General features: G+C 38.9%; 1 protein-coding gene across 5 annotated transcripts in view; it reads right to left on the reverse strand.

The window, feature by feature from the left end:
* dgkb (diacylglycerol kinase, beta) overlaps nucleotides 1-26,129 on the reverse strand; it is a 63,818-nt gene that overhangs the window by 33,130 nt on the left and 4,559 nt on the right. For 2 of the 5 annotated variants that reach the window (XM_035412075.1, XM_035412248.1), the window contains exons 3-19: nucleotides 22,493-22,569; nucleotides 22,227-22,247; nucleotides 21,994-22,141; nucleotides 21,181-21,324; nucleotides 17,482-17,531; nucleotides 16,787-16,861; nucleotides 16,449-16,568; nucleotides 14,442-14,559; nucleotides 13,625-13,713; nucleotides 13,182-13,298; nucleotides 11,962-12,060; nucleotides 11,345-11,449; nucleotides 10,300-10,373; nucleotides 9,019-9,093; nucleotides 5,487-5,572; nucleotides 3,318-3,407; nucleotides 2,813-2,973 (exon numbers count right to left, since the gene is read on the reverse strand). In XM_035412075.1, the coding sequence (XP_035267966.1) occupies nucleotides 2,813-2,973; nucleotides 3,318-3,407; nucleotides 5,487-5,572; nucleotides 9,019-9,093; nucleotides 10,300-10,373; nucleotides 11,345-11,449; nucleotides 11,962-12,060; nucleotides 13,182-13,298; nucleotides 13,625-13,713; nucleotides 14,442-14,559; nucleotides 16,449-16,568; nucleotides 16,787-16,861; nucleotides 17,482-17,531; nucleotides 21,181-21,324; nucleotides 21,994-22,141; nucleotides 22,227-22,247; nucleotides 22,493-22,569 (1,649 nt within the window). Of the gene's footprint in view, nucleotides 1-2,812; nucleotides 2,974-3,317; nucleotides 3,408-5,486; nucleotides 5,573-9,018; nucleotides 9,094-10,299; nucleotides 10,374-11,344; nucleotides 11,450-11,961; nucleotides 12,061-13,181; nucleotides 13,299-13,624; nucleotides 13,714-14,441; nucleotides 14,560-16,448; nucleotides 16,569-16,786; nucleotides 16,862-17,459; nucleotides 17,532-21,180; nucleotides 21,325-21,993; nucleotides 22,142-22,226; nucleotides 22,248-22,492; nucleotides 22,570-26,129 lie in introns of those variants that run through there. The other 3 variants (XM_035412158.1, XM_035412330.1, XM_035412415.1) reach the window with 3 other exon arrangements.

Raw genomic sequence — 26,129 nt, forward strand, 5'->3', positions numbered from 1 at the left:
ATTCAGTCACATATGTCCTGATACAGCTAAAGATAAAATTCATGTCATTCATTCATTTTTTATTTTATTTATTTATTTATTTATTTATTTATTTATTTATTTTTGGTTTGTCAAATAAGGTCAGAAAAACAGTAAAATATGAACACAGTAATGTTTCTCTTCTTCATAAACCTATGTCTCTGCATCTTGCATCAACAATTTGCATGCTTTGGTTGTTAACCAACCTTCTGATCTCCAGTATTCTGCTGTTATTACAGATTTAATCTTCACAACATCTGCATAATCTCTAAAGTAATTATTGGGTTGACTTGTTCTGTAATCTTTATTATATTAGATTTTTTGAGACATATCATAAAATTTGATGTGAAATGTAACACAAAATATCACACATTATTCCACTGAGGCCGTGGAACCATCTCTAATCCTGAAATAAACAACTTCATCTGTCCAATTTTCTATCCGGTGTAAAACACAGCAGATTTACAGAGACAGAAAAGGGCTCACACTTTAAATACAGTCAAATGCTTTTGAAATTGTTTCCTGTGATGAAGAAGTTTCAAAGAAATCAACTTCGGCATCATTTCATTCATAGGGCACAAATGAAAACTTAAGAGTCTGTAAAAAATTATTTTGTAGCAAAAAAAAAAAAAACATTGATTTCTTTAAATAAAGCATGGCAATAATGCTCAAACATGAGATAAAAGGATATTGAATTTAGGTTTGTCATGAAAGAAACAATGAGTGATCAGATTAAAGGCAAGCAGCTCATTCAGTGAAATTCGTTTTGTGACTTAGCAACAAAAAAGTAAGAGTATACTTGTTTTTTTTCGCTTTGAAATATTTAGAAGTACAAATTGCTCTTATCAAATAAATTATGATTGATAAACTACCATATTTACATCAGATAAGTAAATCCACATTTTTTGTTGAAAGGGGGAAATCTGTCTGACGCTTACCTATTGCGGAAAGATATAGACTTGCAAAAGCTAGTATTTGACACAGACTCACCTTATGACTACAAAATGTATAATTAATGTCATAGTTTACAATTATTATTATTATTATTATTATTATTATTATTATTATTATTATGTTACCATGTTACAATGTTACAATTTTAACTATGAGATAAAAGTATCAAGTAGGGGCGTGCATAGACAACCTGTGTCTATGCAACAAACAAGCTCTGTATTTGTATAGCATCACCAGAAAAGTGGGTGTATTTTGAATGGAAGTTCTGTAAAGCCTACTTGGTATTCCATTGCAATTGTTGTTCTTTCAAAACACCAAGTATAATAACAGATTATTTTCTTAAAGCTGTATTTTACAAACAAATTTAACTTATGTTCTAAATCACTGTCCATTATATACTCTGCATTTTATAAGTCTGTCTAGTCGGCACTAGCCGTAGCAGATGCTGTGAGAGCACCCAGGTCGGTCATAACCTGAACTGTTGAATATTTTACGTCTGGTCAGGGGAAAACATATTGGGCTGTTGCTACCTAGTAACCAGGTCACTTTTCTATTGTGTATTTCCAGTTTTTATCATCGAAAAGTGATTCGTTTTCATTTAATGCTCACTTTTGTGAGCAAAAAAAATCACAATTTCCACGACTTGCGTAGGTTACTACCTGCGGATTTCTGAATAGGGTATCAGTTCGGATGCACCCCTAGTGTCAAGACAAGGAACTAAAAGTGTACTCTGCATATGCAAGCAGTAGCCGACCCAAAGAAACACTCGCCTTTTATTTATTATTTCGGCTCTGGTTGCTTCACACAATATCTAAAGATGTGACTTTAGATGGCAGATATTGCAGTGGGGAGTTTGTGTCATATATATTTTCGACATAGGAAAACACCTCTCTTATGAGTTGAAATTATGAGATATATTAAAACTATAAGATATATAAAAACTGAAACTATTATATTATGTGATATTATATTTGCACATTTTGTAATGGTAATTTGTAGCATGGAACCATGTGATGTGCTCACAGGCCTTTACAACACCGTGCCTACAGAACAGATTATTTATATATATATATCTCAGCCCTAATCAGAGAAGTGTTTTTTATTCTCTTAGGTCTACTTAACCTCTTACTACTTTTATGAAGTGTTGAACTGGTAGCAATGTGTATGTGCCACAGTTTTAAATTGGCTTCACATCCCTGGCCTGGTAAGTGGCTTTGCATCCTCACAGGTCAAAGACTGAAGGAGCTGCATCATTTGACTAACATTTGTGAAGACATGCGTCGGTCCTCTCAGAGTAATGATGTAATGTCACAGTGTGAGGGTGATACCATCCTCAGGCCCGCAAATGTTAATTACCATATTTCCACTGACATTTGTCAGTAATGGCCAACATGCGAAAGGTGTAATCTGCGTCATTAGACTTCAGATGCAAAGAGATCCAAGATGTGCTGCTGGTGGGTGGAGATGGATGGACAGGCTGATTTGGCTCAGCTGACAGCCAATCAGCTGTGGAGAGCGTGCACATAAGTAGAAACATTTAGCACAGCAGCAGTGATTTTGAAACTAAACCTATTTGTTAAGTGGCTTATATTTAAATAAAGGCAATTACAATTACCTATAAGTCAGCTTGTGTCCCACCTTTATGATTTGATTTGGTGGACTTTGAATAGTGTTAGAGTTTTTCAGAGAACAGCCATGGCTGCCATGCAGTGACAGGAGTAAAATCATTTGAAAAGTTTAGCTTTCAGCCCTGCCGTGAAAGCTATGAAAATGACTGGCCCTCAGGCCTTTGTGAGTCTAATGCTTATTGTACCAGCACTGTGCCAGAAATGAGACTCACCACTCCAATTGAGAAGTAATTGTTTATGATGCTGTAAGGTACTGGGTCCCCCTTCTCCTCCTTGTCACTGGGCGTCACTTCAATCTTCCAGCGGTCCAACATCACCTCTGTACTATTCTCAATGTCCTTCAGGATCTTCAGCAGGCTCTCCCCCTCATAACCTTACATACATCAGTGCACAGATTAGATTACAACACACTCTGTTATAATACATGCATGCTGCTGAAGCACAAAAGCCTGTGTTTAATATACAGTATGGTGTATTCTCGTGTTTAATTTATCCTGCCTATCAATCTCACAGGTTAGCAAATACAACACTAATCAGAGTCAAAGTACTGTTAAATTACAGATTTTAACAGTGTATGTAATAATCTCCTCAGCATGCTATCCAGAACTGAAATATGTATACATACTGGAGTAGGCTGTTGTATTTTCATTTGAGCTTCAGTATTGTGTCACTTAATAAAGTAATAGGGATAACATGAATACTGTATGGGTACAATACCTCCACCCCACCGCAAACACCTAGCCAGGTCATTTCCTGTGCCAAGAGGAAGTACACAAACAGGGGGGTTCCTGTCCAGATTCGCTTTATCTGTCAAAGAACAGCAGTCGTAAAACACTCCAAGCCTTCAGTTTTACAACTTCAACTAATTTCACTCAGACCCAAAATCTGCATTATTACAGCTTTGATTTTACTCCACACCGTTGCCCTGACCACTGCTCCACAATGCTGCTCTAACCACTGCTCCATACTGTTTCCATTACCGCTGCTGTACTCTTAAAGCTGCAGGTCAATTTATCACAAGACCTTAGACAAAGCTTTCTGTTTACACAATTATTTTGGTTTGCAATGATAGATAAAAATTGAAGCAATTTTCTAAGAGGCTAAAATAGAAACAATTTCTCCAAAAAGCTCCAAATACGCAAAGTATATCATTTTGTAAGAGCGTAATAATGCTATTTTGTCTGATAAAACGGGCTTGAATTTAATAGAAACAATTCTCACAATCAGCAAAGATTACGTACAAAAACTATATTTAATATTCTTTTACCAAAATAACAAGATAGCAAATCAGTTTTACAAAGGTAATACTGCAAGAGGTATAATGCAATTAAAGAAAAAATCACAGAAATAAGCAAACAAGTTAAATACCAAAGATGACAAAAAGAAACCATGTTCCTCTAAATAAACATAATTGCTGAAACATCTAGAGAGTTGGCATGGTAGTACACACACACATACACACACACACATACATATATTGACAGGTGAAAATGAAAAACCAACATAAAGTGTCTTAGTAACGTGCTGGGCCACCATCAACTGCCAGAATAGCTTCAGTGCACCTTGGCATAGGTTCTACAAGTCTCTGGAACTCTAAAGGAGGTATGGAACACAATTCCTCCAAAAGATATTCCCTCATTTATGTTTCGATGATGGTTGTGGAGAGTGCTGTCTAACACGTCAGTCTAAAATCTCACATCGCTATTCAATTGGGTTGAGATCTGGTGACTGCGAAGGCCATAGCATGATTCACATCACTTTTTAATGCTCATCAACCCATTCAGTGACCCCCCACCCCCCCCACCCCACCCCACCCCCCCCTTGTGGCCGGTGGATGGGGGCATTGTCATCCAGGAAGAGACCACTCCTTTTAGGACTGAAATGTTTTATTATAGAATAAAGGTGATCACTCAGAATAACTTTGTATTGATTTGTGACCCGTCCTTCTAAGGTAACAAGTGGACCCAAACTATGCCAGAAAAATGCTCCCCACAGCATAGCAAAGCCACCGGACTGTAGAGGTCAAGCATTCAGGCTTGTACCATTCTTTTGGTGTACACCACATATGCACTTACCCATTTGTCGAGAATGTGGTGAATGATGCCTCATCTGACGATATCGCTTTTTTCCACATCTCTGTTAACCAGTCCCTATGGTTTTAGCACCCCTGAACTCTCAAATGTGCGTTCTTCTTTGTAATGAGGGGTTTATGCACTGCAACTCTACTATAATATCCATCTTTATGAGGTTGTCAATGGACCGTTCTTGCTGATGCAGTCTGATCGCATCCTGCATTGACATTCTCAGTCACCTGAGGAAGAGGTGCTCTTCTATTTTTCCTTACATACTGCACTTATGCATGAGCATCACAGTCATCGAAAGTGCTCTTTTGACCACAAGTTCTGACCCTATTTACTCATGATCACGGAATCTAATCATCAATTCAATTTGGTTATTTGATTTATTTATTGTCTAAGGGGGACATTACTTTTTTCACGTGGGTGATATTGGTGTTTTATAATATTTTTCATTAAATAAATTCAATAATAATTTTTAAAATGTGTTTTGTGTTTGCCAGTTTCCCTTTGTCTAATATTACTTCTTGTCTAAAGTTCTGAAACCATTCAGTGTGGCAAATATGCATTAATAGAAAAAATCAGGAAGAGGGAAAATACTTTTTCATGGCACTGTGTATCTACATGTAATGCGAAGGAACAGAAGAAGAACGTGTGTTTACCCTAGGCATTTGCAGTAAATCATGTCCAACTGAAGCCTTACACAAACCAACCTCAAAAATGTTTACATTTCATGAAAATACAATATATAAAGAATTTAGTCTCAGTCACTTAACAAATTAGACTAGCTCATATCAAATCTACTTCTTACCAATGAAGTCAAGGATCCAGCCAACAGTTCCATCTCCACCACAGGTAAGCACCCTGAAGTCTGGGACATCTCGAAAGAAATTCAGCCTGCAACAACAAAGAATCTGCTACAAAACACAACAGCCAGCAGACACACATATACTTTGTCAGTCTGACTTCTCTGCAATAGTTATTTTATTTAATTATTTAAATATCATAAATGATCAGTCTATCAATAAGCAGCTTTTAAATCACACAACAGAAAAAAGAGGCACGCAATTTTACATCCAAGTTTCAAGATATTTTCCAAAGAGGAAGATAATTGCTGCTCCTTAGCATTCTGTCACAGCAGGTCAAACCATTATCCGCATGGTAGTAGTTTGTAGGTAACCTTCACAACAACAATAAATTTTGGGATTCAAATGAATGTTGTGGTGGGTACAACAATTAAGAAAAGACTGTACCCCATACCCGCAGCAACAGTTCCGAACAATTAACTGCGACAAATCACTTATGTTATCATATGTTGTCCATTTTCGTCTCTAAAGAATAATTGCAGGTATTTGATTCAGTCAGAGCCGATTTCAATAGAATACATTGTCTGGTCAAGTGGATACAGTATTCTCATTCATGGACACTTGTAGGCAGCACACAATATATGAAAATGATAATGAAAGATGGATTCATTCAATCATTTAAATGTGACATTAAATGGCTAACTGAAATAGTTGAATCCAGCAATCTAACAATACTGTTAAATTCACATGACTATCTTCAGTACACAAGCAGATTCACACTGTAACAACACATCATTACAGAAATGCACTGTAACTAAAACTCACAGCTGTACTTAATAGCTTCATACCTGTCCTTGTAATAAATCAGTCAACCGATTTTTAATTGATATAACGCTCTAACAAAGAAATTGTCACAGATCTCTTTACACAGTGCAACATTGTGGTACGTGATAAAGCAACCTGTGAGACAAAACCAAACCCCACCACTATCAAGACTTTTACAAAAACAGAACAAAAACAAATTGAACAAACATGTTTTATTTAACAGCAGCAGCTATCTCAAGGTGTCCTCCTCTGAGCTTCCCACAAAGTGTGAACTGTCACACCTCAAGGCGTACCTCTGTAGCTGTTATTAGCTGGGTTCACATCTTTACCAGTGTGCTCCCTTAACTGCACCAGTTCATAAACAGGGATCCAAGTAATTAGAAGAAGAAGAAGAAGAAGAAGAAGAAGAAGGAGGAGGAGGAGGAGGAGGACAGTTTGTAAGTATGTGGTGATGGTGATGGAGAATATGATGGGAAAAGTGGTGAAAAAGAAGGAAAACTTGAACAATAGTGAAGAATGAGAAGAAGGATGAGGATGAGTTGCTACTTTTAGCAACTACTAACATACATAATGTACATATAGACATACAGTTGATCCAAGAATAGAATGGTGTGAGCTGCAATTCTACATGCTGGCAGACTTGCATCACCTCTGTTGCAGGGGCTGCTACTAAGTCCTTAACTTAGTAACATGCAGTAGAAATTCAGTCATTAAGATATTTTATTATGGATTTAAGTGCTAATCATAGGCATGAGCATTAACATACATTCTGTCCAAACCATAAGAAATAAAAATATAAGTACTGAAATAACAGTACAGTGGTTAGTCATATAAGTAACATGCCTTTGTTTATGATTTTAACTTTGGGATGAGCAGCTGTGCATTTCCTGTGCTGTTTACGGATTATTTATCTGAAGGGTATTTCAAAAATATCTTATGAGGTAACAGTGAATGTAGGTATGGTTACCCTTACAGCTTGAGTCAAGCCTTTATCTGTTGCTACAACAGCTCCTTCTGTTCAAACTGTCCTGTCCATTTGCTCTACGTTGGTGCTGCAAAGGTCTCTAATCTTGCTAAATTACACTCAAATTACACTGACAATTATGCGTTCCAAGAACCAGTCTGTTCGAAGTCTAATCGGATCAAGGCAGGCAATGTTCATCCCAAATGCTTCCGTTCCTTTGCAATAATAAACCAATAACTGAATGAGGAAGCCTTGGATCATGATATGGTGGAGAAATGATTCGCTCAATTACTCTCCGACTGGGATTTGTAACTACCGTAAACCGAGTTAAACGCAGAACAGACGACCTCAAACATGAAAGGCAACTTTGGAGATATTCAAATATGAAAAAACAAACACTTAATTTGCTCTAATCGCGTTAGAGAGGCTGCTAATTGACAGGAGAGGGCGCGGCTGTTTCTGCCTTTGGTATTGCTATCTGTCAGGGTGGGCCGTATTACGTACACTTTACAAATTATTAACTAGGTTATTCAGCGGTAATGTCATCTGGAATAAAAATAGTAGGCCTAATAATAACAAAGAAAACCACTGCTACAGTTATCTCGCAAGCAACAAGTAGGCTAGCCTACGTCACTCACCACAGAGAAATAGGCCTACGTGACATTTTCTGACCTTAGCATTTGAATAAAACTTAGCATAGTCGAATTGATGGTAATAAATAAATAAATAAATAAATAAATAAAAATTTGATCGATTAGGCTAAACTTCAGAGCTGCAACGCATAGCCTATACGCTATGTCAGTATACTTGAAAGGATTTTTTCTACTGCTGTTTTTCTTCTTTTTTTGAGATGGGGGGGAACCTGTTTCTTTAATCAACCATTTGAATTCTATGTTTATATATGCATTACAGTCCAATATTCTCAAACCCTCAACACACGCGTGTTTGTGTGGGCTACGTGAGGGTGACGCCCACGATAAATAGGCTGTGTGGCGTCTTTGCGGGGCATTAATGACCTGCTCATCTTCCAGATCACAGATAGGAGCGATCAGCAGCTCATACCTGCTCTGTCTGACGGAGCACGAGGCTGTCGTTTGTATGCACGATCACACGTGAATCTGGAGCAAATGCCTTTCCAACTCGTCCAGCGCACCCCTTCACTCTGGCGTCCGTCCCCACACATCCCTCTAGCCATCGCGCTGAATTGTTGTTCCAAGTGTTTGTGATATCTGATGTCACCTTTTAATAATGTGTGCATAATCTCCTGATTTTGCTGGGATATTCAATTTAAGACACTTCCTTTGCATACAATTTCCAGTATCAGTGCTGAAAAACAGAGCAATATACAGTATTTGTATTAGCTCTCGCAGAAACCAAACAAGTACCCGAACCAACCATAAGATATTGCCACATGCATTGTCACCAGCAGGACTGTGCACAGACTTTATGGAGGGCATATGCTGAAAATCAGGTGCGGGGGCTTGGTGGCTTGGGGGGTAGATTGTGATCGCAGACTTATGGAGGGGGGGGTTGCGATCGAGGACTGGGGGGTTGATTGCGATCGCGGACTGGGGGGCAGAGACTGCAATTGCCAAGGGCACCTGCGCTTTTAAAAAATTCTGTAGCCGAAAGAGCACTTTAACTGTCTCGGGGTAGTGCACATATGCTTCAGCGTGTCGGTGTCTATCTGTGCACAAGCCTGATTGTCACACATTGCAGTTGTCTAATTGAGATGGCACAGAACTTACCCTGGCATGGGTCCGCTTTTTGCAAGGTTGTACACCTGGCGGGGGTTTAACAAATACTGGAATTTTCTGTATATCCTATATCAGGAAGGAAAGGAAAAAAAGAAAGTTCACTGATCTGATCAACCATATGGAACCCAGCCTATAATATAACAGACTGCAACAATCTCACTCCACTGATGACACTGGTATCTCATAATCCTCATGCTGACACTGAGAGCATTATGTTTTAGACTCAGGTTGGACAGCCCAAAGCAAAGGGTTTCACCCAAACTGCTTTAGTACATACTCAGTTCTGTGAATAAATAATATGTAAAACATAAGTGGAGTCCCCAAGTATAAGGGTGACCATCAAGAAAATATAATGATGCACCTTTATTGTTTCACAAATTTCATGCTAGAGTAAAGTATTTCAAATTCAGTCTGTACTTAAGATGTGCAAAAAAAATACAACATTTCAACCTGTGTACAGAACCCGGAAAATCGACTAATTTGAATGAAGTCCTTGCAAGCACAGGGACGTTAAAGCTGGTTTAAAACAGTAGGCTGAGTGCACAGTCCTCGAGTCACCCAATGTCCAGTGCTACAGTAAAAGGGACGGTCACTCTCCGTACTCCCCCTCAGGGGAGAACTCATTAGAAAGACTAATTCATTCTAATTTCTATTTCATTATAACAACTGGGTCAAGTCATATTTTGATCCCATAATTTAAACAGATGAGTAATAAAGCAATAAGGAGGGGAATGAATACGCTCCAGTAATAACCCAATTAGTCCAGGAGGGTAGGAGGAGGAGGCCTGCGTCTGCAAGCTCACCGGGGAGGAGTGACAGCAGGACAGGGTGATGGGGGGCGGCAGCGCAATGTGGAGCCAGGCAAGGACTGCTGGGTAATGCGCTCACCAAAACCAGGGGTGCATGACTCAGGCCCCAGAGCGCAGAATGGTGTCTGGGCTTTAGTTTTTAATTAGCAAATGGAATCATTTAATTGGTTGATAAACTCTTGCCGGCACCTGCTTTGCACAGCTGGTTAAGGTGCTCGTGCATTGTGCACAGCAAACTTGTCACCAGACTTGTCAGACTGGACTAAAATGTTTGGCATCACTTTTCAGACAGCGGTGATAATGCAGAAAGCTATTGACAGAGTAGACCGAAACATTGGTTTTTAACCGATACAATGTTGGTGGGATTGGCAGAAGATCCAAAACGCAATATTTCTCATATTAATATGTGTACAAAGCGTAACAGTAGTGGTAATCATTAAAATCTTACCTTTCGAAATCTTACCTTTCTCCTTGTTTTCCACCACTTTTTGGATTTACAAATACCAGCAGCGGGTGAGTGCCCTCTATGGTTGTTATCTGAAGGAAAAAGGAATCAAAGCCTTCTTGTAAATTAAATATTGCATCCCCATCAAAATTATTAGACCTGCTGTGAATTTCCTCTATTTACAAAGGTGTAGATTTCAAAACGTTGTTAACTCCAAGAATAGAATAATTGTGTTCTTCGCCTCTTCCTTACACTGAACACGTTCACTTTATTTTAGAAAAACAGAAATATGGCAAATGTTTTGAGAGGCTGATTATGTAACTTGATTGAGGTAATTTGAGAAAACATCATTGCCTAATAAGCGAGTCAGTTTGTCTTCAATGACAGATTACCAATTAAAGGTCCTCCAGCATTTCTAGGTAATGCCATTCTGTAAACTGAGACCGCATGAGATCTAAGTATGCCTAATCCGAGACATTAGTGGCCTTCGCGTGCACTCTGTGGATGTCACGGACGATGACAATGTTCTCCGCGACACAGACAGAGCGCTTAAGTCCTGGGTCTGATGTCCCAGCAGAGCCAGGTGGATTAATGAGCTCCTGTCCAGAGGTTAGGAGTGATCCATTACTTCCTCTAATTATAAATAATAATCCTGATTATTCCGCTGGTTAGCCATAGAGAACAGAGATGGATGTCTTCGGTTATGATTCATCATTTTCTCTCTGTCATGCGCAGACGTGCGGTCACCCAGACAGAGGGTTCTATCTGTGCTGAACACGAGCAATCACTGCCATCATTAACTTCAGTTCACTCGATTGGACAGATTGAGCACCACACATGGTCAATTTCTATATAAATCAATCTTAGAATATCCAGTTCGAATAAGCAGGTAGCATAAGACTTTGGTTGTATCAGATGGAAAGCTTTAATTGTCAATTAATAGATTGGGTTGAGTCCTGTACCAACCCAACCCTCCAGCCCATTCACCATTTCCAGTAGCAACAGTAACTATAAAATGTATGATACAGCATAGAGCCTCAGTGTCCAGCAGGGTCTGACTCACCTGTAGCCCTTGTCCATCCACTGTGACAGAGTTGGCTCTCTGCATCTTCCCTCTACCTCCTGACTGGCTGGCTTTGGAATCTTTTCTAATGGTGGACTGCCTTTCCTGAAGATCGGTGTTCACAAGGACATTCAAAAGGAGGGGCGCCAATTAATACAACAGGGATGTTCATTATTACCAGCCAAGGAAGTCAGATATTCCTCCTGGGACTTGGGGTACAAATGAGTACATTGGGGGATATAAACCAGCAGAAAGGGGCAGGGAGTAGTCAAGGCAGTATGTGGGGGGAGGGGTGATTATCTAACAAAATAGGATTTATTGTGTTTTGGGCAGCAGTATCAGGAAGTCATAATTGGGCAGACCATGGTGAGGGTCAGTGTGTGGTTTCTAGGGAGGGTACAGTTTGCAGGGCACATTGCGATTTGGGGTAGTTATGATGTTCACGGTGGCTAATTCACACACATAAGGGCAGGTTGTGTTGAGAAGGCGGGAACAATGGGGTAACTCACTAAAACTGCAGCTCTTATTGTGATTAGGGAAGGCATCTGTGGAAGGTGACTCGCTGGCCAAATGGAGCAGGTAGTGGGCAGGGACAGAGTCAGAGGGGGGTGACTCACCAGCACAACAGGGCAGATTGTGGTTGGGGGCAGTATGTGGTCCCTCAGCGGCCCGCAGTCACACTCTGGTTTCACATGGGAAGCACACTTGTTGTGAAGCTGAAACAGCAATTGAATATTTAACATTCCAACCTGACTGGCTTTATTCATTCTACAGTCTGCAATCGTATCACATCCACAATTCCTAATTTTGCGACTTTCACAAAATACATGCGAGAGCACCACGTGTAATAGTAAGCAGGATGCATAATATTTCTGTTAGTTGCTTGCAAACCAGCGATTGAATTCGGACTTGTTTCCTTTGTCTTCATTTGTGTTGTTTACAAGAAGAGAGGTGTTTTCTCTTCCACTGGTGCGGTGTTAGCGCTGAACTGAGATCATTTAAATGGAGGCTGAGCCACACACTCTTCATGCTAATTCCCACCTCTCGCAGCATGGAAACTACTTCAGTAATGAATGCATACGGGGCCCTAGAACATTAAATACACATATCTGAATAAGTGCTTGAGATGCTCTGATAATTAGCAGCGTGCCTTCATAGCAACGCGTTGGTTCGTCAGAGAGGGAAACAAGCTTAATCTCATTATTACTTTGTAAGCTCTTATCCAAACCACAGCATTGTCCATGGCGAACGGGCGTAAACACATGTATATCCTCCTGAGAACCGGCAGAACAACAGTTTAATTATTACATTTTTTTGACATAATACAATTGTCTTAACAACATGCTGTAGTGAAAATGTTTCACAAATATTATTTTATTTTTATTGCACGTCCCTTGTAGTGTAGGTTTAAGCATGGTAGAATATATGGTTCTGAGATTAAGACTCATGTCTCCTACGGGGGACAAAAATGAATTGCAGGGTCTTAGGAGGATGTATACATTTCTCACATTTGAACATTACTCGTGCATATAAATACAGTACTATATAAATACAAAACTTTGGCTCACTGCAAATATATTAAATATTGAATGTACTGAAGTCATGAAAGAAATGTAGTCTTACACATTTTACACATTTCTAAAGGCAACTTAGCAATCACTTCTCAGTAACTTTCACATCAATATAATTAGCAATATTGGTTTATTTGTCAAACACCTGTAGCCTGTAGAAATATTTTCAAAGCACAATTTATTGCATGAAACAAAATGAAAACAGTGCAAGTTCTTAATCAGGTGGGAATAGCAGAAACACAGTAGAGGCCCCCCAGCAGACTCACAGTGATTTGGCACCACACACAGTGAAGCCCAGTCAGGCCCTGATAGCACTTGATGGTTTTGTGACACTTATCACACTTAGTCGGACAGTTCCCCTCCACCCAGAAATGATGCATCACCTGCGAAAGAAAGAAAAAAGCAAGAAAGGAAATGAAAACGAGGAATAAAACAAGTGCAAAAGTAAAAGAACAAAAACTACAAAGAACAAACAAAAAGAGAAGAAAAAAAAAGAAAACAAGAAAAAGAATCGAGGAGAGGACCTCTTGGAAATATTGTTGATGGGCTTGGCATCTGATTATTAAAGCAAGCAAGTCTTGTAATTAGTTCTGCTTAATACAAGCGTTTGCTGCTAATTCCATTAGCGGAGAAGGAGCCCTTGGCATAAGCTCCATGGAACGGCACTGATCCAAGCGTGCAGGCTGATAAACACTTCAATTGGACGTACCTCCGTGTTTTTCTTTGACTTGACATATGTTTTGATGCATGACGGCGGAGCGCGTGCCACGCAACGCTCGTGGACTGTGTACTTGCAGACTGGAGAGGGAGGATGGACACACATATTAATACAGAGCTTCGCTTCAAGCGGAACGGAAAATGCGCGAACACAACAAAACGGATCATTAAGGGCGGTTGTTCATTTAGCCAGAGACTGAAGGGGCATTACAGGGGAACATGATTCATCTTCTCAGCGAAGTGATTAATACCAAAAACCTACAAAAACAGATTCATTTTTTTTTTCAAATACAAAAAAGTATGTGTGAGATATTACTGATCATGTGAATCCATCTGAAGGAGAAAAGCAGATGACTGTGTCAGTCAGATGACTGTCAAAAGTGAGAAAGCAGCTATTCACACTGTTAGACCGGCATGTAACATTGCTTCATCTTGATAAGTTGACTGAGCATTGTAATAATTTTGTGTAATGCTGAAGTGAGTACCGGATATGACCACTATGGACTTCACCTTAAAATTTTGATAGAGAAGCAACGTAAACGAGTACAACTTAATAATTCTTGCAATGTTAGACCTCATAACAACATTAAAGGCAATTCCTACTATTAAGTGAACATTAACTTTAAATGTTTTTTATTTCTTTTCACAAATTATCAGGTATTTATCATTAAATTAGCAGAAATATTGAGTACAAATCCATAATGTAAAATATTCTTCACTTTATTTCTGAAAGGTAAGGGCAAAGTACTCTGGGGGTAAGATTGCATGTCCCAGTTGGAGATGAGCTGTTTAAAGGCTTTGGCACCCACATGAACAGCACAGGCCCTGCTTGCCCAGTCCAACCAGCATGTTGAGACACAGATTACAGTAGGCCGGCTTGTTGAAGTGCTTCAGCCTCCACACATGCTGTCCATCATCCTTCACATTCTGAGGGCAGAGCGGGGGGAGGGGGGGGGGATAAAGAAGTCGTAGTGAGACATCACTGTGGGTAGACCTAACGGATTGTGCTTATTTATCCATCTTTCCCAACTGCTGAAATTGGCATACGTGTTATATACTGTGAAACACAGTACATGACAGAAATTGATACAACCAGAAAGCCTGTGAGTAAATGGCAAAGTAATTTTAAAAATTAAAAGAAAAGATTGAGAAAGTTGCAGTAGGACAGAACTGGAGAATTCGTCAACAAACGCAAACATATGCAAAGGGCTCCACCTAGTGGTAGTATTGGGCGAGTGGCAGGAATACACCCTGAACAGGTACACACACCATTCACTCACATACTCATAGTTATGGGAAATTTACAGTCTACCTCCATGTCTTTGTACTATGGGAGGAAAGCCACGCAGACTCGGGGAGAACATGCAGACTCCACGCAGAAAGGCCCAGGAATTCGAACCCTTCTTGCTGTGAGGCGGCAGTGCTACCCACTGCACCACCATGCCGCCCAGCGTGTGCACGGACATATTATAACCAGAAACTCGCCAATCAGACAATCAATTAATTTTTACATAGAGCTCTTCACACCAAGATGCTCTCCAAGTGCTGAACAGTTAAGACTAATCAACAAAATAGGAGCAAGGCACAGTTCGGTCAGTCACAAAGAGCAGAATCAATAAGAAAAGTTTTCAGTTGAGTTTTTAAAAATCATGGTTATTTGCACATTTCTGATTTTAGGTGTAACACAATTCTGCAGCTGGGGACTTAGCAAGGACCTCAGTCCTAATGACCTGAGTTGATATCTACCGATATGTACCACTAATAATCACTCACATTGTGAGTGCAAGGTTTGAATAGTCACACAATGTGTTAACAATTCTGCCACGTAGAGGGGCCCTATTCCGTGCTTCGCCCAATTTGTATGATCATGACCTGGGCTTGACCAGTAATGATATTTATGAAAACTAAGAGCAAAAACAGCCTGTTGCTTCAAGCAATTATGGCAATTAGACTTCACCCATCTACCAGGATACTAATTTGGAAATATTAAATTGTCAGTTCCAAATTACATTCAGAGTAGATCAGTAAACATGTTTACTGTCATGCTTTTCATACGTAAACTATGCAAAGTGCTTCATTCCTAAAAAAAAAAATTATATTTGTTAAAATGGTCTGAATATATCAAACATTGGCATCTTGAAACCGCAAAAGATTGCAGAAAGTTTCTTAGGGATGTACTTCATACACTAACCTAATTATTATATCTTGTTTAAATTTAAATGAACCTTACCTAAAAATATTCAGTGCCAATCAGGATACAACAGGTACCAATGGGTCCCTCTTGTGGAGGACATATTGTACTGCATTACAAAATACCATAAAAACCTTGAATACCTAATAATTAATGCTTGCCGTTAGTTATTTCTGTATAGCTGTCGTGGTATATGTATGTTGTTTACAATATTAGAAGAAGTGCCATTGGAGCAGGTTTCTTTTATAGTCACCCAAGCAATTAAGCACTCATCCCAAGCAAGTAACCACACCCACCTGACGGAGTACCTGAATGATCAGGTGGGTGTGGTGCACTCTACAGATAAAAATTATGTTTGCATGAAGAAAGGATACAATATCAGCCACCGATACAATCTGTTTAATCCTAATTTGGTGACTAAGAATGCTGTTGTGTAGGGTTTACTCATACAGTACATTTCATCTAAATAATCAATGAAAAAATGATGCAATTTCAGCCACAGATGAGGCTAACCGTTCTGTGAATTCATAGCCTTTTGAGAGCTTCGGAGGAGAATTTATAAACTGTACAAAACATGCATCTTTGTATTAGACATTTTTTCAGGAAATAATGTCCAAATGCTCACTGTCTCTAATCCCAGCAACACTAGAAGCGGAATGGTCGTCATGCCACCCTGGATCCATTCTTCAAGTGACACCGTGCCATCACGATCATAATCAATTTCCTGCATCATTTCCTGTAGAATCTATAACATCCAATCACAAGGAAAAAGACATGAAATCACAAAACCCAATAATAATCCAGGCATTGCAATTCAGTAGTACAAATCCATAATTTTCCCTTGACTTTTTCCATTGTTTTTTTTCTTTTGGTAAAGATATTAAGTTATTACTATTACAACTACTATTTCTATTATCACTACTATGATTACTTCTATACTGTTTTATTTTCGTTACGTTTTACCGGCTTCAGCTCTGTAACATCCCATTCAAGGTATTCTGCAACATGCATCATTTGAGAGATTATCTGCTCCAATTCCTGAAAGAAATAAACAAGATCATCACAAGATTTTTGTCAGCTTTCCTTCAGCTATTCATGATAAACTGGAGAGTGAACATATAAGTGTGTGTGTGTGTGTGTGCGTGTATGTGTGCACACATGCATGCATTTGTGCACACACGCATTATGTATGACAGCACAATACGCTTATGAGAAAAAGCAAATGTCTTTCAGAATTTATGCCTTAACATCTGTCTTCTCTAATATCAATACACATGCACGATAATATGGAGAAGAAAAAAATGAAAACAAAATGAAAACAGCATGAATACAAAGGATCTATGTTTGATGATTTAATTACATCTCGTTCACTGTAGGAGCTCAATTAGTTTCAACTGCAGAGTCGTGACTGTAGCATTCAGCCTGAACTAGCAAACATTAGATACAGGATCTCTCTTTATTTAACATTTCTATAACACCTTGGGCTTGAAAAAGGGAGATAGTGGGGACTTTCCATAATAAACTTTAATTTGTTATTTACATCAAGTAGGAATTTGCTTTCATGTTGCATTGTTATGCCTACGAAATGCTTCTATTCTATCTTGTGTAGTTATATATTAAAATGATTCACACTAACATGCTGAAAAGAAAAGATTTACCGAGCTGTCCAGGCACCCGTTCCCATCAGTATCATATAGACGAAACATAACTAAAACAAATTAAAAAGAGCATTCAATCAATACATATCAAGTTAATATTTTAAATATATTGTTAATTTTGTCTGATAAGATATATAATTTATGATACTACACAGTATGAATTATCCCTCTAAGAATCTGGTCAATTCTGCTGAGAGCAGACTACAACAGGACAAAAAATATTTAATGATAATTGATATAATATATATATATACATATACAATGTATCTTTATATTCAGCCACCAGTTCTTGTATACTGCCAAGGTATTTCTTGTGTAGCATTACTTTTTAAAGATTTGTTTATGATAACAAAATAACAAAATATTTAAGAAATTAATTCCAAGCTAAGGAAAAAGGGTGAACAAGAGGCTGACTTCTCCTTATGCAATAGAATACAGACTGCATTCAATTTTAGTCACTTTTTATCAGGGTGGGGAGGCTAAATACGAAACCCCATTTTTCAAATATATTCATGAAAAAACATATCTTTCTTCTCTCTGAGATGCAAGGTGTACTTATGTTACTGTAATTCTCACTGTATTGAGTGTATCACATCAACAGGAACAAATCCTCTTTGAAAGGACACGAGGAGTGTATGTGATATTACAGCAAGCTGTAGTTTGAGCAGGCTCTCATTGTGCCCTGAATAACCACTCCTGCTGTTGTAAAAATCTGTTGCATCACCATGGAAACAGACCGCTCAGATACAGTGAAAGAGATTGGATAAAAAAGAATAAAAAAATAACTGCCGGACAAACTCAATAACAGAAAAAAGAGGACAGAATAAAATAAATTCCTTGCACCTCTGTAATGTTCATATTCTTAGAGGTGTTCAGCATGAGATGCAGAGGTTAGAAAGGTAAGTAACAGGACTATTCTGCCATGTAAAAATCAAGACAGAATGTGAAAAAAACCCAGCTGTGTCGTGAGTTATTTAAAGCAGGACAGCCCATGTGTGTTTGTGTGTGTGTGTGTGTGTGTGTGTGCGTGTGTGTGTGTGTGTGTGTTTGTGTGTGCGTGTGAATGCACGTGTGTGTTTGTGGTGTGTGTTTGTGTGTGCGTGCGCGCGTGTGTGTGTGTGTGTGCGTGAATGAGGGGGAGTGTAGGAGGCAATTGACGTCATATGAATAGAAGGCAGCTTGCTGTTTGTCAGGTTTTAATTAGGTGCTAATTGACAGTCACCCACAGGAGGCTGGCCCTATGGGGCAAGAGTAAGAGGAAGTGATGTTGCTCTGAGGCCATTAGTTAAAACCTGCAGTGAGCCAAGCAGCCACATGAGGGCAATAATGTGCGACACTTTGTCCAATTTATGAAAAAATACAAAATAAAAGTGTGCTTTCCTAGTTATTTTGCATGGTAACTATAGGAGCAAAAGGAAACATTATCCTTTAATTCTAAATGTTATCAGAATGTAATTCAGAATATTTTAATACTGGTATTCTCCAGCCAAGAATTTAAAAAATAAAAATAAAATAAAAAAAACTCTAAAAAAACAAATATTTATTAATTTCAAAATCCATCCCCACTGGTTCCAAAAAGCTGGTCCCTAGCTGGATAGTACATCTATTTTAATAACCAACTATTATACATAACCCTTCCATTTTCCCGTAGAACATAATCACATTTAATTTACACCATAGCATTCAAATTATATTTAGTCACCTGTTTTAATGGCATGCAAAATGAAGAAAAATACGTATGAACATCAAACCACTAAAGGAAAAAGTCATTAAGATGCACAGACCTATACTGGAGAAGTAAGCAAGGATATTTTTACTGCAATGCTGCAAAATTGAGTCCCTTCTGCCTCGTTATGAGTGGGTCCCTTAATTCTCACGTCAGCAAGTTGTACCAAATGGAGTAATACACAGCTCTAGCAATTCCACCTCCTCTTACAAGGAGCAATAGACTATCCATGCTCATTTATTGTTGACAAGAACAATAAGGCCACTGGCTTAGAGCAGGATTATTATTTTTCAATAGTTTTAGAAATTTCCCAGCAGATGGCACTGTTCACCCATGAGGGGGAAAAATCCATTCGCATCAAGCACAATATGCTGACCTAGTAAGGGAGAATATTCCTTGAAATGAGAGATCACGTCAAAGGGTAATTGGTTAACACGGCATATAGCCTAATTTAAGCAGAATTATTTATGTCTTCACTGCTTAGCGTTCAACTTTCTCTTCTCAAACACTTAAACATATTGTACTGAATATGAAAATGGACCACAATGTATTGTTTAATTTATATAATTAATTAAGAAATATTCAAACAATAATATTTTACAAAAAATGTCACCACAAAATCCCTACAAATATTGGGCTCTGAACAGTCACCCTTGTGGTCACAAGCTTTGGGCCCTTTCTATCCTGTCCCTTACTCAAAGCTGATTCATTTTCATAGAAAACTCAGTGAGGATTCTTCTAAATACATACAGGACAACATTCCAGTCATTATAAATCATTATGTAACATGTAACACTAGAACATTGTGATTTCAACCTAAAGCATTTTGGTTACTGAGTGAAATAGAAACTTCTGCCAGTTCTGAAATCCCTTTCAAGCTTCTGAGAAGATTGTGAGCGCTGAGAACCCGACCATTTCAGAGTTGTGGTTTAGGTTTAGAGGAATGAGTAATTTTGTTGTTCACACAAAACTTAGCACAGGGACAACAATCTCAATAGAAAACAACTTCCCACACATTAAATTGCAGTTCAAAAGAGCCTGTGTGGTGCTTTAAGGGAAGTTGTTTTCCTGTGTGTTTCAAACTTCAGGCCGTAGACACCAAGCGCCAAAGTTTAGGATCCAAGGTGATTTCACCCTTGCCAAAACATGTTAGCAAAGATGCCCCAATAAAGAGCATCCTGGATGCATAAAATATAAATACTGTAATGGCTGTACTTTGAGACTGGACCTTAGAGTCTGAAGTGAATGCTAATAAATAAATAAACTGCTTCACACCAGAATTGTCATACATGTTTTATGGCAGCAAGATGAACACTGAGCTGAAGTGTGATTACAAAACATAAACAATCCATCTCAAATCTATTGCTGTAAATAATAGCTAGACCTTGTAAAACCATAGCACTAAATATGTTATTACTGAAGCAGATGTCAAGGGATTTCGTTCATTCTGGGGTCATGTTTACCTCAAAATGAAACAAATAGGAAACAAAATAGTTCCATGTCTAACTTCATTCATTTTTTCCATAGTGATTTGATATAATCAGTAAAAAACAAGACCAGGTCAAAACCTAGTATATGGCTGGACCTAACACACTTCATCCGGCTGACCAATGGTGTAATTTCATAACTCGGCCGACCAGTGGTGTAACTACATCACTCAGTGACTCAGTCACAGACATTTGCGTTTGTAGTGCTGTTGCGGTCCAGCCAAAAACATTAAGAAAAATAAAATACTGTAGAACATTTCATACCACAAACTACACTACAATGGCATTACTAAACTAACAATGAACCTAAAGTGAGGTTACGCAATCTCCAAAACTACATTCATAAGTAGAGAGTCAATATTTTGACACCTTGATGCCATTGTTGATATTGAATTTACTAATCGCTCTTCTCAAATGGCACTCTCATGTCGCACAAGAGAGATTCATTCCAGGAAATAAAATTAGCAAGGAATCAGGTGTACCTACATTCAAGTTTGTCTTCAGGACGTCCCCCCTCCAGAAGGGACAGGTAACACACAATGTCCTTCAGTTGGACCACATCCAGGGGTTCCACTTTGGGAAGGTTTGAAGCCCTCAGAGGTGTGGAGCTGCCTTTGAGCAGCTTCAGACCTAAGAACAGACATTAAAAAAGTCAGAACAGCCCACTGGAGGCCCGGTAGAGAACATTACACACATGAACAAAAAAGAGTGCAGAGATGTTGTGTAATTGTGTAAATTGCATACTATATGACCTTCTGGAGTCAAAGGTGGTGTGCTGTATGTACAACATTTGGGTTCTCCCAGATGGAGTACAACGTTTTCCAACATAAAAGAGTTTTAAAATATTTAAAGTGTCCATATAACATGCGACATGAAGCAAGGTCTCAACGGGGTAAGGATTCAGAACCAAATGTGCAGACTGGGTTTAGATGCACTACATTAGTACTACTTTGGAAGGCTGTTAAATACATACACTGGTCGTTTCTGCACATCTGTTTGTACACTTTCATTGATATTCATTTGTGTGTGGGTACCTGCACAAGCGTGCACTTGCATGTATGTGCATATGTGTCTGTATGTATGCTAACCAAAGCAATTAAATCAAGCAAAAAATCAACCAAGCAGAATGATTATTTTTCTCACTTATAAGAGTGTGTTCAACTCAGCAACATGAATATTCAAATTTTCACAGCACATCTTCTTTAACGGATACAAAGGCCTGGAATGGCATTTGTGGATATATTTCTGTCAGTGTTCTCTGAGACTAGAGCAGCCAGATTCGGGGACGATCATATTCACCAGCTATTCGAGACTTGTCCAGTGTAGAGGGGCTGGGTCTGGGCCCTTTGCTGCTGAAGGACAGGAAGAGGTGCTGGCAGAACTCATCATTAAGCTCAGTCTCCAGAAATGTCTGCATGAAGAGCTTGAAGCCCTCAAAATCAATTTCCTGGGTCAAAAAATAAAGAGTGTTAACCCTCGAGCCACTTTGAGTATTCTAATGATAATCTCATCAATTCCAGAAAGCAAATTACCTGGTTGAGTATTTCCTGCTTCTATGCAGCGTCCAGTAAAGAGTTAAAGAGTCATGATCATTGAATGAATTGAAATAAGAGATCTTAGTAAGAAAAAACAACTGAGGGTATTTTCACACTGTGTAGTAACAAACCAATAATGGACATTATTAGTCTGTTTGAAAATGGTGATGCCATACTGAATGTTCTTCAGTAAAATTCAGTAAGGTATTCAAAGCATATGGAAAAAGAAAATGTTCTGAAAAAAGGCTTTGCCACTGAGTTACCTCTTCTGGGTTATACTTGGCCAATACTCCATCCCTGTGAAACTCCTGCAGCACGTCTTTCAGCTTCTTGCTTGAGTCTGAAACAATATTGATTTCAATTACTGTATTACTGTTGACATACATTAGCATGTGATTACTAAAACAGAAATGGATTCTTAACCTTTAAATGAAACTCAACAAGAATAATAACACTAAGACATTTCAACTAAACCACTGATCAGAATGGGGTGGGTGGGGGGTTGCGACTGTGGACCAGGGAGAGCTCTTGCAAGCGCCCCCATAATTCAAAGCCTGTGGTACGTTCTTTCTTAACAAATAGTGCGCTAATGTAATGAGTGAGTCCAGCTCACCTCGGCAATTGTAGCGGTTAAGAAATGGTATGACCCACCATAGGGATGTTCAAAACCCCCATAATTTGCAACCTGTCTTTGAATTACTCATTAAAAACACACTGCTTTCATGTACAGTGCATGTGAGTCATTCGGGTATAATGAAACCATTTTTTGTAAGTCAGTACAAACATCAAGATGCTGGTAATAACTGGATAATTATTGGAGCCTATTTAAAAAATAAAAGTCCAACTGTCTCTAGGGTTCAACTACATATGACAGGACACTTTTTTAATTAAATTTATTTGTAACAAGAAGAAACATGGTCCAAAGTGAAATGTTGATTGGACTGTAAATTTGTAAATGGTCCACAATGTGATATGAAATTGGGTGATAAAGATGAAGAACCAGAAAAATACGATAATATCTGCAATATTGTCTGGGCTTGGCTTACAATAACTTTACACAAGAAATGCTGAGGATTATTTAGTAATGGTCCCAGAAATGTGAACTTGTGGCACATTTGTCAGGCGATAACCATAATCCTTGACATTTAACAACAAAATGTGTTCTAGATTCAAGGCATTAATTGATCGACCCATCAGTTTTTTAACTTTAATTTTACACGTATTCTTTAAGCACATGCAATAATATAGCATTAATATGTCTATGTCATAATGAAACAACAACAAGGTGAACTGAAATATTAATCATAAATAATACAGTAGTTTCACCTTTAAATGCTACATTCTAGTACATGTATAGTTCCCAGAAAAAAGACTGTTATCCAAGAATGGACATCCATGACCTGATGTAATTTAGTTACATCTGTCTTAACCAGTTGTGATTGCAGTATCATCTGAACAAAAACATCAAGACAAGGGTTAAGGTTAAGGACAATTGGTTAAGGTTATGGCTAACGGGCTATTAATTATTGATCATAAAAATATGCAAACACTTCAACTGTGTTACTCCAGTACCACTCAAATCCATACATCACTGCTGACTTAATTGATTGAATTATAATTACCTAGTTTCTGAAAAGGGCAGGGATACTTGACAGAAATCAGTTGTTCAGAGGTCATGTGACCATATCACACATTGCAATGCTGCAGTGCACTGCATATTAGAGTTTTGAATTGTCTCATTTGTGTGGAGAGAGATCCGATTCTGAATCCACCTGACATTGTTGACATGGAAATAGTACCACAATTCACCACAATAAAACAATGCTCTTCACAACAGAACATAAGAGGAATAATTAGTGCACTGTAAGAGAATGAGAGTGTGTGAGAAAGAGTAATAACACATCAGTGTGTTGTATTTCTTCTCCACTGTGGACACATTAACAGAGATGAAGCGAGAGAGACAGATAAAAAGGAAAAAGCTGATTGAGTAGGAAAGGGGGGAGGAGGAGAGAGAGAGACAGAGAGAGAGATGTAATTTCAAAGGGAGGGGCAGAGGGAGTCAAAGAAAAAGAGTAATGGACTACGCAAGGGGTGGAAGAGAGAGATAGAGGGGGAGGGCACAGCAGGGAGCAGTCTGTTACTCTGCTCTTAGAAAAGGCCATTATCCAACCTGCACACCAAATACAATAAAAAGCACAGAGCTCATTTGAACACAATTACACAAACATCTCTCCTCTCTCTCTCTCTCTCTCTCTCTCCCTCTCCCTCTCTCCCTCTCTCTCTATCTAGCACAGACACAATAAAGTGCAGCTGGAGAGCTGTTTACAGGCAGATACACCACACAGTCACAATGCACAAAGCAATTAACATGAGCAGAACATGAGCAGTGTCATCACCAACTTAACATTTCCCCTGTATAAGATAGCCTGGCCTGGGAGTACTAATTATTCCGATGTGCTCTCTGCTCTTTTAATATCTATAAAGAAAAAAAACTCACTGGCTTTGTAGATATAATAGCCTCTGCATCATGCATTAGCCCCAATCATTGCTTTTACACTGATATATGACTGCAGTTGTTGCTGAGGCAGAGAGCTCAGGGCCACAGAAGAGTTGAATGTGGAGAAAAATACCCTGATGGGACTGAAAAGAAGACATTGCCCTAGGCAGCAGCATAGAGAGTGTGCTGCTCCACAGACTGTTATAGGAGATGTGGAGAAAAAAAAGGGAAATACTGGTCTTACAAGAGAGAAAAACATGAGAGATTGTGAGTGTCCATTACCACAGAATGTAGCTGGACCGTGTGTCTGTGTGTGTGTGTGTGTGTGTGTGTGCGCGCTCGTGTGCGTGTGTGTATGTGCAAGTGAGTGCTTGGGTGTGTTTTGTGTGCAGGGGATTGGGGGAATGATGTCTGTAAAATTGTGGAAATTGGGGGGTGGGGCTGGGGATTACTGCTAATAGGTGAGCACTTTCAGTGGTCCACATTGTACCCAATGACTACAGCACTGACCTATTTCAGCATCTGCCTTGAGGTTTAAGGTCTGACAGAATTGCACTGGATGACTGCATGATTGAGTGCTATTGCACTACATGCCTAAGTTTAGCGCCATTATACTTGATGAGTCTTTGTGTCATCTGTCTTGTTTACTCTTGACACACCAGTGTTAGCTTTTCCTTTCCACATTTCCTGCAGCAGGCTGTGGCCCTCTCTCTGTAGCAACATGTACACTGAGTGACTAGTATTTAGCCTCATTACACTGGACACACTTATTAGCATAATTAGCATAGCCATGCCATCCATTATCATCCTACGAGAGGAAGCCTCAAATTTATGAGGCATCATATTGACATGGAAGGAAAGGTTTACGTACGTAGCTACATGTACAAGTGTAGCAATAAAAAATCCCCAAAGAGGAAGAAGAATTCTACTATTTTAGCTCTCCCAGAGATTAGTTAGGAAACAAATGAAATAATGACTTGCGCTATCTTTACCAGGTGTGGGAACACCATGAAAACTTGATGAAGTCAATTTAAATGTCTTTTCTTTGTAAAGATATCACTGGGGGCATTTAAGCAGAGCACAGGTAGTTCTTCTACATTACAATGACATGGCCTTTGTACTGGTTTGCATAGCAATAAAATGAGACCAAGTCATCATTTTATCTTCTTTCATACTCAGTGTGCAGGTTTAACTCTTCTGATTTCTATAGAATCAGCAGGTTATGAAAGTAACATAGACGTCATGTATTTGCAGATTGATTCAAATGATGTGAATACTGGGGGGCAGGGGAGGAGGGCCATTCTTGTTTAGCAGCTGTCACATGTTCTGATGCTCTTTCTTCTCCCCCCCCCCCCCCCCCCCCCATTCACTCCCATAGCTTGGCCTTTGCTTTTAGAATTGAA

Source organism: Anguilla anguilla, chromosome 1 (genome assembly GCF_013347855.1).
Source record: "Anguilla anguilla isolate fAngAng1 chromosome 1, fAngAng1.pri, whole genome shotgun sequence".
NCBI classification, from domain to species: Eukaryota; Metazoa; Chordata; class Actinopteri; order Anguilliformes; family Anguillidae; genus Anguilla; species Anguilla anguilla.